This window comes from Lepidochelys olivacea, assembly GCF_965140295.1.
Source record: "Lepidochelys olivacea isolate rLepOli2 genome assembly, chromosome: 8".
NCBI classification, from domain to species: Eukaryota; Metazoa; Chordata; order Testudines; family Cheloniidae; genus Lepidochelys; species Lepidochelys olivacea.
The window spans coordinates 83,911,445-83,928,657 of record NC_140418.1 but is presented as its reverse complement, the minus strand read 5'-3'; the positions used below and the strand labels follow the sequence as shown (position 1 = coordinate 83,928,657).

General features: G+C 38.9%; 1 protein-coding gene across 2 annotated transcripts in view; it reads right to left on the bottom strand.

Moving 5' to 3' along the window:
- PIGK (phosphatidylinositol glycan anchor biosynthesis class K) overlaps positions 1-16,931 on the bottom strand; it is a 128,960-nt gene extending 112,029 nt beyond the window's left edge. The window contains exons 1-8 of one of the 2 annotated variants that reach the window (XR_014712729.1): positions 16,726-16,931; positions 14,128-14,181; positions 10,657-10,748; positions 4,923-5,058; positions 3,183-3,294; positions 2,525-2,621; positions 1,959-2,076; positions 704-814 (exon numbers count right to left, since the gene is read on the bottom strand). Coding sequence is in view for 1 of the 2 variants with exons in the window: in XM_084637179.1 (XP_084493305.1) it covers positions 704-814; positions 1,959-2,076; positions 2,525-2,621; positions 3,183-3,294; positions 4,923-5,058; positions 10,657-10,748; positions 14,128-14,181; positions 16,726-16,818 (813 nt within the window). In the remaining variant the exon portion in view is untranslated. The remainder of the gene's footprint in view (positions 1-703; positions 815-1,958; positions 2,077-2,524; positions 2,622-3,182; positions 3,295-4,922; positions 5,059-10,656; positions 10,749-14,127; positions 14,182-16,725) is intronic. The other variant, XM_084637179.1, reaches the window with a different exon arrangement.
- Between the last annotated feature and the right edge of the window lie 282 nt (positions 16,932-17,213).

Here is a 17,213-nt window from a genome sequence, read left to right as displayed (position 1 = left end):
GCATTATCATGAAAAAAGGAACATCTGGCCTGTTCAAGGCCAATGGGCTAAGAGTGCTACTAAAATGTAGTTGCTTTTTCAATTTATGGTATCTAAGATGGAACATATGTAACTGTTCAAAAACCATTTTCACTGAACTTCACCAAGACATTTTTTGTTGGATCATATCTGGCAATTACAACATTTGCCTGAGAACAAATAAAGCCCCAGCCTTGTAACTGGATTTGCACAGGCTGAACCCTGCACCTATGTGGCGAAGCACTGAAGTCAATGGGGCTCCCCTCTTGTGTTTCTGAGTGCAGGATCAGGATTCCAACATACAAACTACCTCTGCAAAGCAAATGCCAATGACTGCCTTTCCATGTGTGCAAAGTGATTGCAATCCATGATTCTAGGTACCCTGCAAGTTCCATGGGATGCAGAGATAACACACACAAGACATCTTTCAGTAAAACACCCAGGTTGTTTTAATTAATTTTTTTCCTAATCAAGCAAAGAAACAATTTCAAACTGGGGACTCAAGTCTCCGAAATGTCAATATATAATGATTTTACTAAATAAGAACAACAAACACATTTTTAAAAAAAAAAACCTTCTGATATGTAGGAAATCAAAAAAACATTGAAGTTCCCATTGCCAAAACTGACCAGTTGTGAGAACACAGGAGCAGTTAGCAAACTAATGAATACAGTATGCTACTTACAAGGTCATTCATATTGGTCTGGCTGGCTGGGTGAATTTCTTCCAAGAACTCCAAGACATAAAATGTGTATCTATCCATAAGGTGAACTCCAATCCCAAGATCAGGCTGATGCTTAAAAACAAAATATACACACTTAGAGTGTTCCATAGCAAAAACCTGATGGGAACAGAGCAAAACAGGGCCATGCAAGTGTTCAAACCTATGAATTATCTTTACTGCTAGTCAAATTATCAGAAATATGCAAAAAAAAATTACTAACCATCAAAAAAACCCCAATAGACTGTGTAAATTAATCTGTATATTGTATGTTATCTTCACCTTTTAAGACTAAATTCTGACTAGCCCTGTCTTTGCCTGGTTGAAGGGAGCCTCTTCCTCCATTATGCACCTGTGCAGAACTCAGGTAGGATCCTCCCACTATGGCCTCTTGAGCATGAGAAGGAGCGTGGGGAAGACAGTGCTGTGCGGCTCCAGGAGGCCATGACCAGTTGCAGTAGGCACATGAGTAGAGCCTAATTTTCAAAGATGTTGAACACCTACTGGGGCTATGGTGCTCACTACCTTTAAAAAAAATCAAACTACAGAATAGGATGGTTTCACAAACTGCGACTGTCTCATGAGGCCATAGCCTAAAGTAAGAAAGATGAAGGTAAGTCACTTGCAGGTTTAGGGAGAAGATGACTAATGTCCCTCTTCAAGTGCGCTAGCCATTGTACTATAAATCACATTTTCTATTCTCTATTGTTACACTGCAGAAAAAAGGTATTTATCATTATGCTCTTTAATTCATCATTTTGTGTCTGAATTGAAGACTTACTGAAAATTAAATTAGGGGTGTACATTAGCCTGGTGGGCAATTGACATCCCAACACTTTTGGGCAGCACAACATAATAACGTGAAAAGTACATCAAACATTATATGAGTGATGGTTTAGAGGTTAACCTTTATGTTGTTAAGCAGTTAAGGTGGAGATTTTCGGAAGTGCCAAAGAAATGTAGCAGCACAAGTGCCACTGAAAGTTAATGGGACTTGTGATCCTAAATCCTTTGGGCACTTTTGAAAATACCCCCTTTACCCTACCTCCAACTACCCTACCCATAGGGATCCTAAGTCTATGGTGGGGAGCTGTACCTATAGAAACCCTAACCCTGACTCCAAGTACCCTACCCATAGAAACCCCAATGCTAGGGCACAGAGCCCTACCCAGAGGAATCCTAACCCTACCTCCAAGTCCCCTACCTAACTCATACTTACTGAAAGTGAATCTTCTCCTACTTGGCTACTAGCCAAGGCCATTATATTTGGAGAATAAAATCGTTCATACATTGATGCTCCTTGGCAGGTATCAATAATAAACAGCAATTCGTTGTATCTGAAAGAAATAAAACAGCTTTCACATTTGGCATTCTGTAGATTATGTCTTCATTCATACAACTTCACTGCATAGTTACCAAGATATGTAATAGAGAGCCAACTGGCTGAACATTTCAGACACCTTATAATTAATAAGAAGCCCATACAGCTATTGAGCCAAGGTAACTCATTTGTGTGGCTGAAGATTATAATAGATTTCCTTCTCCTGTGGAAAGGAGAGCTTCAGGCCACCTCAAGGACAACAGCTATTTAATACCACTTCTGGGGTGACAGTAATTTTTCGCATTTTTAAACCACATTCAGAAAAAAATAATTAATTTTGCCACCCTTCAGAAGAAGAGTGTGCTGTTTAGACAAGAATTAAATGGAGGAATGAAAGGCTACAAGCAAAGTTTTACATCCGTTGGTAACACACTGTATTTAATCACTAAGTAATCAATTTTTACCTTCTTTTCTGCCACATTTGTTCAAAGGCATCAGCAAGTTCTACATTAGTGATTTCTTCAGAATCCTGAAATTTCAAGAAACCATTTCCACCATGACCTTGTAGAAAAATTCACAAGATAAATAAGCATGTACGTTAAATAGAAGTACAATATATACAAATATGGTTGCCAAAAGGCCAACAGAAACAGCTTAAATGCAATTCTTCTCCCTCTTTGGTGTGGGATGACAAGACACGATTTGAGGGTAATAAGCACAATATACGTTTATGGTTTAACCTGGAATACATCTATTCATTCATAAATTAATAGATACTGCTTTAAAGATGCTTCCTTGATTACTATTTATGCAAAACCCCTTCACATAATAATGATTTTTGTAACTTCCAGAGTCATTACAAATTAGGCTGTCTAGACCATATGCCCAGGGTTGTGGAATACAAGTGTGAGACCCAGATTTTTAAGTGGTGCAGCAATCTTAGTTATCAGAACTTTTTGCATGGATTGTTTTTAATACCAATAATAACGGATGTTTTGCTCAAAGTAATGTGAATCCATAATTACCGTGTATTTGTTTTACTAATTTTTCAGTGTTATTTGGCTTTCTGATGAAATTTCACTCTGCTACTGTGCAACAAAACCAATAAATTCCTGTAATTACCTGTCATATATATTAGAATATTGCTTCTGTCATCAGAAAGTAGGCGCTTGGATCGAGGTGTGCTTGGTGGGATTCTTCCTGTCAATACGCGCAAGAAATTCTCCACAGTAACCTACAAACATCAAAATAAAGTAATTTCTAACTATCATAAGGGATATCTATTGACCACTACTAGACGGGGTTCCACAAAATGACGACACAAACTATGCACTATATATACATAGGTCCACCAATAGATGGTATAAATTGCATTACCAGATTTCTTCTATTCAAGGTTTTACTGTGCTACTGCTCACCAGTTTTTTTTATTGCCCCATTAAAAATCAACCTGTTGCTTTACTGTATTTGAAAACTGTTTCATCAAACACACTTCTATGACCATTATAGTCTTTTAATACTTCATTGATTTGAACACCTTTCACACTGTAGTGTACATCTTTACTCCGTCAATGCTACTTATACATTCACAAAACACTGCAACATTAGTATGTGTTACCATGGAAAAATGTTAACAAATACTCTAAGGCTTAAATTCTCTGTGCAACTCAGGCAAAGAAAAGATTCCTGTGGCACAAACATCGACAAGATCAGATGTAGTCCATCTGGACACCGACCATAAAACATCTGATTAAACATCAGAACTACTTGTTCTGAATGCAGATTTACAACACTCAAAATGTTACCAACAAAATTCAGACTCATGACAGATAGGGTTTTTTTTTGTTACTATAATCTTTCAACATGCACTTTATGTCCTCAGGACACTAATAATCAGAGAGCACGACATCTTCTGTATACTCTAATAGGCAATTATGGTACAGGGTTTAATTTGTTCCTGTAAAATACACATTTTTGCTTTATAAATCATTTTACTATGTGATACTAATTAAAATTCTGTAACTGAAGTCTAATTAAAGTCAGTCCAGGAAAGACTTAGAAAAAAAAAATTTGCAGCAAGAATTGTTTTCTGAAAACAAGAACGTGGTAAAGTGCTGCAGATATTTCCTTTTACTAGCTGTTATAAAGTGGTTAGAAATGAGTTACTTACAAAAAGGACATGTTTTATTTGGAAAAAATAAAAACAAATATTTAAAAAAGATGTTGAATCTGTAATGTGCAAACACACACCTGCTTAACGTCAAAGCTTATGAAAGTGTTATCAGTTTAACCAATCATACAATCTACACTACTTCAACAAAATGGAAAACCCAGTAACATTTTTGTATTGTTAATGTAGTCCGGGATCCTCACAATCTCCTAACCACAACAGTCATGGGAACGAATGTTTTCATTAAAATAGCCAATAACAATGTATAATAATAAATTCTAACTGATTAGAAAGACACACAAAGTTGTAACAAGTTACGAAACTCAGTAAAAAGAAAAGGAGTACTTGTGGCACCTCAGAGACTAACAAATTTATTTGAGCATAAGTTTTCGTGAGCTACAGCTCACTTCATCGGATGCATTGAGCTGTAGCTCACGAAAGCTTATGCTCAAATAAATTGGTTAGTCTCTAAGGTGCCACAAGTACTCCTTTTCTTTTTGTGAATACAGACTAACATGGCTCCTACTCTGAAACTCAGTAAGAATTTTCTTTTTATTATATATATCAATTGAGAATAAGGGCCTGATCCACAATCCAGTGAAGTGTATGGAAATACTACCACTGACTTCAATGGATCAGGCTTTAAAGCAACACTACAGAAAAATCTGGTTAGATAAACAAAGCATTGTTACCTCATAGCTTCTATAGTCCACTTCCACATCATCCCCGTAAACATTTAGCTCCATGTTTTTGTGACTAAACACAGTTGCTGGTTTGGGATTCCTGGGATTACATGCCATATCATCTGCCAGCATCAGGACAATGTGACTGGGAAAAACAAAACAACACAATTTCAGATATTCTATTTTAATACAATAAACAAAAGGAAAACTGCAGATAATGAAGCCAACAAACATGACCCATTATGAGAGCCCTGCAAATCTGTGGATATCCGCTTTATATCCATGGACTATGCTTGCTGATCGCAGATCGTCTGAAGATAAAAATTTTGTATCCATGCAGGACTCTACTCATTATTGAAACAAGATTCTATAGCAGTTAGAAAATTGCCTGGAGTATAAGTACAAGTTACTTTGGTAATACCTTATTTCCCCAAGGAACACTGTTACCATCATAACACTACCACATAAAGCTTTTTGTTTGTTACCGTAACGGAATTATTTGTTTAGCACTAACAACATGCTCAACGTCACACTGTACTTCACAAAAATGGATGGCTGCTGCCTCAAAGAGACCCAACTGTTAAACCCTATTAATACAGTCACTGTTGTTAACACCTATGGATTATTCTGAACAGCAGCAAATGATATTTTTTTTCTCTTCACGCACAACCCCTTGGGCACAGCAATTTCTCCTCAGAATATGAAGAATAATGAAGAATGAGGACAAGTCTTCCAGGATGTAGTATTACTCCAGAAAGAAGCTTTCCTCCTACTAGCACAAATACTGACCTGGGGAACATTTTCCCTTATTATTAGACTTGATTAAACATTAATATGACTCAACTCAGGATAAAACAAAGCTACTCTACGCAAATAAAACAGTCTGGGGCTTAACATGTTGTCCTACAGCAAAACCTAAAGAAGTGGGACAGCAGGCCGAGGAAACTTCCTATGGGCATAGAGAAAGGAGAGATCTGAGGGGCAGCTTCCAAACTCAACAATGTTCAAGGGAAAGACAAACTCCAGTCCCGCAGAGAGATTCAACCTCCATGCTGATCTCGGGAACCATCCTTTCATCTGGCTGAACAGCTTCCCATCAACTCATGTTACCACCAACCATTCCAGGCCCTGTACCTCTGTTGGGAGGGGAAAACATGCAGCAGCAGTTAATGCTACAAGGAGCATCGTTTCCATTGTTTTTACTTATGGTGTTTAAGAAGAGCATTCTGCATAAAGCTGCTTGGTTCCACTTTGCCCCTTGTTGCCTTTGGGACTTTTTCATCCCATTTCACTTCAGTTTGTTCCCCTCTACTTCTCAGAGAGGCTTAACAAATCAGTACTCCTTTGCCATGTTATCTGTACTACAATAGTGTCTGGGATCCTCAACCATGGTCTCCATTGTTGTAGGCATTGGGCAAACAAGAACTACAGAGAACCTGACCTAGACAGCTGACATTTTAGGTTTATGACAAGACAACCGGGTGAAACAACAGGGAGGCGAGAGGACAAGGCAGCAATAAAACAAGAATTATTCTCCCATCACAAAGCTTTTGCAAAGTGAGACAATAAAAAGGGAAGAGATCGGCTGCTTTCCACAGACCTGAGTTTTAATGGGAGCTGTGAGGGCAATGACATTGTTGAAACTACCAAACATGCACATGGCAAGAAGTTAAGGGCACCTAGACAGCTCTATCCAGCATCAGACATACTATAAATATACTCAAACAGATAGCCTGTCCTGATACAAAGTACAGGGTATAAAAATGTTTCTCAAACAGTCAGCCTGCGTGCAGTCACACACCTGGGATTCTTTCTTCCTTTCTCAACTGTGACTTTCAACTGTGACTAAGAATGTTGCCTTCCTCTGATGTACTGAAAATGGTTGTTCACTCAAGCCAGTTTAGCTCTTGTCTGTGACTACACTAAGAGCACTTTACCAGTATAGAAATACCAGTGTACTATACCACCAATGGGTTCCTAGTGTAGACTCAGCTATATCAAAATAGTTAAAACACTCCAGGGAGCAAAACGAGCTATGCTGTTAAAAATGCTGAGCTCTATTGGCATAGCTGCATCTATGCTAGGGTCTTCTGTTGTTACAGCTATGTTGATTAAGGATTAGACCTTTTCACACCCCTGACATCAGCTGTGCTGGCAGATGTCTGTAGTGTAGTCTTGATCCTCATCTTGCCAAACAGAAACAGCAGAGCAATTAATCCCAAGATCCCTTCACATAGTTTTGACAAGCAGAAAGCTTATTTTCCTTTCAATGAGGTTGTGTGTCTAGTGATCAGTCCTGTACCCACAGAAGTCAATGAGTGTTTTGTCACTGACTCAACTGACAGCAGGATCCTACCCATAGGCTGGGAAAAATTACACATAGTGAATAGGCAGGGCATGAAAGATTGAGTCCTGGAAATATAAATAGTGCATAAGAGCATGGATTTACCCCTAATTTACACACCAACCCATCATGTGCACAGTCACGCAGGGACAGAACTTGAGCAGACTTCTTATTAGGGACACTTCAGGTAAATGACAACATATCACCACTCGAACAAGGTCCCAGTCCAATAGGACCTCCTTTCCCTTCCGAACACCACAAATAAACCCCCAAACTTAGGCTGTGTCTTTACTGACACAAAAAGCTGTTTTTTAAAGTGAGATCACTAACACACAATAGTTATATCACTGTAAAATCCAAAGCAGAGACAAGGCACATGCCATTTTTACCATGAGGTTGCCAGGCAAGGTCAGCACTATAACCCACCACCTCAACCCCCCCCCAACCCCCCCAGTGAAAATACAGTGTCCTGTCTTCATTAGGTTTTTACAGCAGAACAGCTAATGCCTGTTAGTTATCTTGCCATTTCTAACACAATTTTTTTTGTCAGTGAAGACAGTCTTAGATGAGCAAGACATTAGCCTCTAAGGACATTAGTGCCCTGATTCTACCCCATCCAGCACAGTTATTGCATGCATGTTATTTTATCTAGATTGTATAGTTCAATAAGATAGAGTCAAATCTGGAGCTACAGCACCTTACACCAGCTGGGGATCTGGTCCTCACTGTCCTTTGGGAAGAAAAGTTCTGGTAGGAGCTGTCAAGGTTTCTCCCCCACTCTGAACTCTAGGGTACAGATGTGGGGACCTGCATGAAAAACCTCCTAAGCTTATCTTTACCAGCTTAGGTCAAAACTTCCCCAAGGTACAAAATATTCCACCCGTCGTCCTTGGATTGGCCGCTACCACCACCAAACTAATACTGGTTACTGGGGAAGAGCTGTTTGGACGCGTCTTTCCCCATAAAATACTTCCCAAAACCTTGCACCCCACTTCCTGGACAAGGTTTGGTAAAAATCATCACCAATTTGCCTAGGTGACTACAGACCCAGACCCTTGGATCTTAAGAACAATGAACAATCCTCCCAACACTTGCACCCCCACTTTCCTGGGAAATGTTGGATAAAAAGCCTCACCAATTTGCATAGGTGACCACAGACCCAAACCCTTGGATCTGAGAACAATGAAAAAGCATTCAGTTTTCTTACAAGAAGACTTTTAATAAAAATAGAAGTAAATAGAAATAAAGAAATCCCCCCTGTAAAATCAGGATGGTAGATACCTTACAGGGTAATTAGATTCAAAACATAGAGAACCCCTCTAGGCAAAACCTTAAGTTACAAAAAAGATACACAGACAGAAATAGTTATTCTATTCAGCACAGTTCTTTTCTCAGCCATTTAAAGAAATCATAATCTAACACGTACCTAGCTAGATTACTTACTAAAAGTTCTAAGACTCCATTCCTGGTCTATCCCCGACAAAGACCAGCATATAGACAGACACAGACCCTTTGTTTCTCTCCCTCCTCCCAGCTTTTGAAAGTATCTTGTCTCCTCATTGGTCATTTTGGTCAGGTGCCAGCAAGGTTACCTTTAGCTTCTTAACCCTTTACAGGTGAGAGGAGCTTTCCCCTGGCCAGGATGGATTTCAAAGGGGTTTACCCTTCCCTTTATATTTATGACAGGAGCCAATATAAAGTAAGAGCTTTTTAAAACAAAACAATCGAAGACTCTTGCATGTACATCCAACCAAAACAGGAAAGACTGCTCTGCTCAGTCTTTCAATGCTCCCTATCCACCTCAAAGAAGTGTGTATTGTCAAGTCCCCAATAGATCTCATCTACGCTCATCTACCTTGGCTAATTTGAGCTTATTAACACAAACACAGTTTGTACAGAAGACAACGCAAATAAAAACATAACACAATTTTTAAACGTAGAGAGCTGCTATTTGGAAAGTTGAGTGAAGAAAGAATGCTCACAAATCAAAGATTAAGTTTTCAGCATTTTAACAGTAGCCCACGATCACAGAGCAATCACCAGGTTAAAATTTAAAATAAAAAAAGGCCAAAAAGCATGAGAAGACGTTTTTGAATATCCACTGAAGACAACCCTTCACATTTCACACATTAGCAATTCCCCTGTGATACCCTGGGCTGAGCTCTTAAAGAACACTGAATGCATCCGATGAAGTGAGCTGTAGCTCATGAAAGCTTATGCTCAAATAAATTGGTTAGTTTCTAAGGTGCCACAAATACTCCTTTTCTTTTTGCGAACACAGACTAACACAGCTGCTACTCTGAAACTACAGTTGTCGACATTATAAAGGGAACATAGATCTCAGCATCATAGTCTCACTATGGTATTACTTTAATAAAATAGGGAGATATTAACTTAATGTGATCTTGGCTTTTTCATGATGAAACAACCAATTCCTTTTCAGTGTCAGCCCTGGTAAAGATTCTCCTAGTTTTTCTATTCTGACATAACATAAAACTGAGACTGGAATTGCCAAAGGAGTTAGGTGCCTAGTTCCTACTGAAATCCAATGGTATTTGGGCACCTCACTCTTAGGATGGGTCTGCTCAGTTTTTCTAGAAACGTAATTATTTACCAAAACAGTTATACCAGTACAATCTAGTGTGGATGTAGTTACACCAGAATAAAGATGCCTTATACTAGTATTGCTTATTCCTCTTCCCACACGACACCTTTATACTGATATAATCATATCCACACCATGGAGTTTGTGCCATTTTTCACTATCCTGGTGTAGTTAAAGCAGCCCAACTTGTGCATGCAGAAAAGGCTCCTGGCTCCTTTGAAACTCCCAGCCAAAATGTCTTTTTTTAATATAGCTTGTGACATGCAGGAGCTTCTTTGTTAGACACCAGTTATTTAGAGGTCTTCACTCTAATTGTGTGCCCTTGATTTAGCTGAAGCACTGCACTCGTACTGTGTATAGTCTTGCTCATTAAGTGAAATGTTCTCTAATCAAAAGGCATATTAAAAAGACATTAGTTATGTTAGACATGAAGTTGCAATACAGTAACAGGTACATGTCAAAGAGTTGCACTATCAATTCTGAATACATTTTACCCATTTTCTCACATTGTGCATTCACCAAACTAATTAGCAGTGCAATTAACTGGTTGGTTAGCATCACATAATTTGATCTAATTATCCGTTTCTGTTTGGAATCATCATGGTACATATTTTTTTTCATTTTCCTTTCCAATAATATTGTTCCAATTTTCAGTAAATTAAGTCTGTGCTCTCTACCTTTTACTTGATTATGAAACGAAGAGACCAGCATTTTATTCCTGTTTCAGAAGATGAGACTGAACTTTTACTTTAATATCCAAGTTTAAACAATTGTGCTCGTCAAGATTCTCTTACCTATCAGGAATGCCTAGTCTCTTGACGCTTCTGTAAACTGAAAGCGTATTTGCCACATGACGGTAGTTAAACCAGAAGCGAGATGTACACACCTTTAAGTGTTAAAAAGAAATAAATGCATATTAGAAGATATAAGAAATGCATTCTGAATTAGTACATGCATCAATGGATATTGATTGCTGAGATGCCAAAAAACTTGTCACCCAGCAATCAGGGCCTAGCAACTGCTAGAAATCAATGCCATAAGTAATACACACTTTCTCTGCAGAAAAAGCTTTTTCATATTTTGAAAATAAATGTTAACGTATTGAGCCACAGAGAACACTTTCATTTAAAACTGGATAAAGTACAAAAAAAGTACCATAGGGAATAATCCAGCACTGACAAATGGATTAGCTAGATTATTTAATGTCTTATCCATTTCAAATTTCTGTGATTGCCCTGTTGCGGTAAAGTGTAAGTAAATGAATACAAGGTCCACATGTAGAAAGAGGGGAACTTTTGCTGGGGGAATCTGGTTTTTAGGGAGTCAACTATAACAACATTAGAGTTGGGCCCCAGCCATAAAATTTGAATAAGAACTCCCACACAATTTAGTAATGTTCACATTCCAGTATGGGGGCACATTTTCAACCAATATGTCAGTTTTTTTTAAATACAAGTAAGCATGTAACTACAAGAAGAGTGTCAGAAGTAACTTTCAGAAACTGTTTAAGAAGCAATAATTGTATTATATGTTACAGAGCCTTTGAACAGACAATGACTAAATAAATATGAATACTAATGGCCAAGATACTATGATAGGTGAAAAGAATCTTTCAGATGCATGGAGCAATATTAAAACCTGTAAATGAGCTTACTACATCAAGCATGTTTCCTGCAATCCTCTGTAACAGAGGCATGAGAACTGAAACAAAAATCATAAATCACAGACTTAAAACTTTTAAAAAAATCATTTCTGTCTGAAGATTTTTCACTTACCATTTTTACAAATTACATCTAAATTTAACATAACTCAGATTAGAAAAAAGAACTATAGTTCCTCTGTGCATCACATAGCATTTTCTGTACAGTCACTGACAGTTTTCCCTTTATAGCCAGTTAGCCAGGATATTTTGTGGGGGGGCTCTTTTGAACAGAAGAGGAAAGACAAGACATTTTAAAATAGAAGAAAACAGGATTGTACTGCCACAAAGAAGAAGCAGGGAGGACTTGGGGTCAGATATACTGAACCTACAATTCTTTTTAGTTGACTAGATGTAGACACCAGTTTAAAAGTTTTGCTTTGTATCATTTTTACTCTGAACCTGGCTCATGAAAAATTAAACAACTTAATTTTCAGTGAGAATCATAAGACCCCCACCTTTTGCCTTCCCCAGCTTCCTGAGAGATTTCTATCCTGCCTAGCTGGTTTTTAAAGCGATGCTTTTAAAAGGGGCCTAATGGAGTTAGGCAGACAACTCCCCTTGACTGTAAGTTAGGCTCCTATGTCACTTAGAAGCTTTTGAGTATTATAATAGAGTTACTATACTGGCTGGCTCTGTGTGCATTACACATCCATCATCAGCCCGGAAAGGGTGTGACCCCTCCCAGAGGAGAACCCAGGAGATAATCCTGAGAGGAAGAGGAGGGGAGGGTGACCTTCCTGCCTGAGGGAAGGTGCAGGGTTTTAGGTGTCAGCACCATCACCAGCAGGAGGAGATCTGCTTCTTCAACCTGTTCCAGTAATAAAACACATGTTCTGTTATTTACCTAGTTCGTGCCTGTGTCACCATTTCAGGATTTTGCCTGCTTGTGCCAACCCACAAGAGAGGACCAGGTCATGCAACATTTCCCTAAACATACTTAAAGTTAAGCACATTTAATTGCTTTGTTGAATTATGACCCCAGGCCCTTTCTGAACTGTGAACTGAGGCTCTAGCTTCCAACCAGGCTCAAGCTGTCTCCAGAACAATCAGTGAAAGCCATGAGAGTAGCTGCTATTTAGCACAGCAGTAAGTATCCTTGGAAGGCTGACCAACACAAGAGACATTTGTTAGGTTAAAGCTACTAGAAGAGCTCTGAGAAATCATGATCACATAGAAGAAACTGCCCAGCCTCAATTAAATAAGATTCTGCAATAAGTACAGATTAACAAAGTACACTAGCCAGGAGGCAAGATATTTAGCTTAAAAAAATCTTTAAAAAGAAGTATTTTGAGATAGGAGATGATCAACTAAAGGGGCATCTTCTGAAGAGATGATTTTAAGTTGCTTTTCTATTTAGGCAAAATAGAGAGTGAGCAGCCTGTTAAACAGGCTTTGGAATATCAAGCTCTTGAGTTTTGTTTATATAGCTATCAGTGACAAGCACAGTACAAAGACTTAGACAGATAACAAAACAGTAATAATAGACTTCACTTCTATGGCATTTTTCTTTTGTGAACCTCCAAGTACTTTAATTCATTTATTTTATACCTCAAAAGTGGTGTTATCACTCCTATTTTATAAATGGAGAAAATGAGGCATAGCTGGCATGAGGCCAGAGCCTAAATTTCTGGGCAATTTGGGATAGCACAGAATACAGTCTGGCCGCAAGTAACTTCCTCAGGGTCACACAGGAAATCAGTGGCAAAGACTGGGATAGAAAGCAAGTCTCTTTGTACCTTCAGCACTAAGAACTTTCTACTTCTCTTATTATTATTACCAGTTTGTATCAAGTGTATTGCTCTGACCAAAGAAAATTGTATTTTAATTCTCTGCTTGCTTTTAACATTGAAATAGAAACAAGTATTTAATGTTAATAATTTTAAGTTTGTGCACTAGGGAATAAGAGAATGATTCTTATTCTTTCAATTAATTATCTATTTGTCTTCTCTTGAATTTCTTTTATTTTTCTATATTTTAATACTTAGAAAAAACAGTGTCATGTCTGACTGCTCAAATAATATTTTAGAACTGATCATTAGTCATTATGCTCAGGAAGCCTGATTAAAAACTGATGGAATAATACAATCTGAAGTTACCCAGATAAAAAATTAAGACGAGTAGTTCTTATCCTAAGTATTATTTTAGGAGATTAGACTAAAAAAAGAAGAAAGTTTGTTGTCAGACTTTAGCAAATTTCAAAACAAACAACAAAATCAGGAAGATGTTGTACCTTTCTAACCAAGCAAATGTTTAAAAAATAACAACAACAACAACCACCATGACTGTAATAATATACAGCATAATCATTTGTTTTCATTCTAATTGGAATGTTAATTTTATAAATACTTCAAATGTGCATTAATGTTCTGGATGCTTGTAATTAAATTATGCAGACGAGATAATGGTAATGTAATATAGCAAACTGGCATGCAGGGATAACTCAAAGTCATGCTATACTTACTTCCAGGTCTTGATCTTGCAACTTGTTGCATATGGGCAGACTGCCATGCAACAACTGCAGGATCAGTGTTTTATTTAAGAAGATTGAATACAAAATGCTTACCAAAACTGCCCAGTTATTTGTGTGCCCACTTCTAAAAAACTGTTCTGCTTTGTCCTGCAAGAGACAAAAAATATTGGAACACTAGTGTAGAAACAAACTTAGGAAAAAAACTACAATACAGCACTTTTTTTTTTTTTGGTTAGTTCTACAAATGTTAAATGTCATATAGAATTAAAACCTTAAACCAGCTAAACAGAAAACATGACTTCTTCTGGTTTATAATACCCCTCCTGATGCCTGAGAAAAGGATCTATTCTATATTCTGTTTGGGCTGTTCTGTCCACATGTTAAAATCAGACAAGTAATCTGGTTCTCTCACAAATTCCTTATCAAAGTTTGGAAACACCTGGCTGGCAATGAAAACAAAACCAGAGAAATTCAGAGTGGTAGTGGTGATGGAAAGAGAGAGGCAGCAAACTAGGATAGGGAAAAATGGAATGAAAAAGAAACATAGCGTTCTATCCAAGAGGGCAATATCTGGGAAAGATTAAAATCCCAGAATCTTTCCGTTTACAAGTCTCTAATCACGTGTTAAACAATGACTCCACAAATCATCTGAATCCAGGCTAAAAAAAAATATGGAAGGTGACTTAAGCATTCAAAATCTATCCTGTGCTAAAGCAAATGGAAGAATAGAGTGATAGGCTCTGTTAATTTAATTTTTAAAATACCCCCCCAAACATATTGTTCTATTTTAGAGAACACCCCTAGGAACAGATGAAATGCTTCATCAGCCCTCAAACCTTCCTTAAAGTGAAGAACCTTGGATAAGTTTTTCCTTTCACTGTCCCCACGCCCTTAAAGAATACCAGATAGGAAAATAAAAAATCCCACACATTTAAAGCAGCTTTAAAGTAAAGACCAGATTATGCTGGACCTTCTAACGTAGAAGCAAGTATAATGATTAATAAACAATGAAAATCGCTTTATGCAGTGTTGTTGTAGCTGTATTGGTCCCAGGATATTAGAGAGACAAGGTGGGTGAAGTAATATCTTTTTTGGAACAACTTCTGTAGCTGAAAGTGACAAACTTTTGATCTACACAGAGCTCTTCTTTGCAGCTCTGAAGGGTAACTTTACAAGGTTCTAAAATTAGTGTATTTAAAATGCTTGATCTTATTTCCATTACCAGTTTTGTCACATTTTATTAATCTTGTTAACTGTGCATTATAGAAATCATTTGACAGTAAAGTTTTCTGCTTTATCAAAATGTTAATATGGGATTCACATTAAACTATAAACATCATATCTTAATTTAAAGTGAGCTGTATGTAAAAAAGTATAATTACTGAAACATGAAAAAGGCAAAATCGTAACGATTCCTAATCAAGGGACAATATTTGATTAACTCCTTCAGTTTATAAAAACATAAAGCTCTGAAAAATTCACATGCAACACATACCCAAATTAACCACAATATATCTGGATTGATCACAAAAGTGAACAATATTATTCTTGTATGTTTAACCAAACAAGAACAGTTTACTGGAAACTGAGAACCCCAAATGGCAAATAACTCAAAAGGATTATTAAAAAAAACCCTCCCTATATTATTTTCTCTATTCAAAGAGAACTGGTACGTGCAAACAAATCTGAAAATTAATTCTGATGCAGCTGAATTAGTTGTTTATACTTATTATACAGTTTAAACAAGACATGGTGCATATAAAAACATAAGAACAGCCATACTGGGTCAGACCAAAGGTCCATCTAGCCCAGTATCCTGTCCTCCAACAGTGGCCAATGCCAGGTGCCCCAGAGGGAATGAACAGAACAGGTAATCATCAAGTGATCCACTCCCTTTCAATCATTCTTAGCTTCTGGCAAACAGAGGCTATGGACACCATCCCCACCCATCCTGGCTAATAGCCATTGATGGACCTAGCCTCTATGAATTTATCTAGTTCTTTTTTGAACCCTGTTATAGGGTTTGGCCTTCACCACATCCTCTGGCAAAGAATTCCACAGGTTGACTGTGCATTGTGCGAAGAAATACTTCCTTTAGTTTGTTTTAAACCTGCTGCCTATTAATTTGGTGCCCCCTAGTTCTTTAGAATCAGTTATTTCCATCTTTTATAAGCTTAAGGTGTACTTTTACATAAATCTGTGTATTCATACTGTGAGAGTTGGTCAACTGGGAGGATTTCCAAGCTCAGGCATAGGAGAAGAAAGCAAATAATGAAAAACAAGACAGGCAGCGATTCTCCTTCAGTGCTTGGGCTAGAAAGGGTTGAGGGCAGCTCAAGGTATCTAGAGGTTTAAAGGGAATTTTAGAGCAAGAAATAGGGAATCACAAATAAATAAGAAGCTCCAGCCTCCCAGGAAGCAGGAGACAGATCTGATGGGGTTTGGCAGAACTTTACACACACGGGGTAGAGGAAGGGGTGGGCAGGGTTACAGCCCCTCCCGCAACGCTGCAGTGGGGGCTGCAGCGGCGTATCCCTCCCCAGCACAGCAGCCGCCCCCGTGCGTGGAGTCAATGCAGGGGCAGGTCCATCGACACGGCCCGGGCAGCCCACGGGCCTGGAGCGCAAGTCACCCCAGTGGGGCCAGGGGCGGTGCTGAGCGGCCCAACGCGCTTCCCCCCAGCTCCCCTACCTGGATCCCGTCAGTCGCCGCCGAGCCGCAGCACGCCCACAGCAGGGCGGCTGCTGCCGGGAGCCAGCGGGGAGCAGGGAGGGCAGCGGCCATAGGAACCGGCTTCACAACAGGAAGAGGCAGGGAGGACCCAACCCCGCCGTAAAGCAGCTCCGGGCCGCCTGTGGGAGCCTCCCTGCTCCCGTCGCCCCGCCTCCCCACGGCTGCGGAGCTGCTCAGTGCCTGGCTGCCTGGCTGGGCGTGCGGAGATGCCCCGTTGGAGTCCGCTCCTCCCGCCTCCTTGGCTGTCTACAGAGGCTCTTCCCCCAGTGATAAGAAATGGCGGGAAAAATGTATCCAGGGTAAATACAGATCACAGCGCTGGGGTGCCCGGCTAAGATTAGGGGCTCCTAGCCACTTCGGTAACACAAAATAAATAGTTGCTGGGGGAAGAATGAACACTCATTTAGAGAACCAAGATAGTGAAACACGAACATAATGGAAAGCTC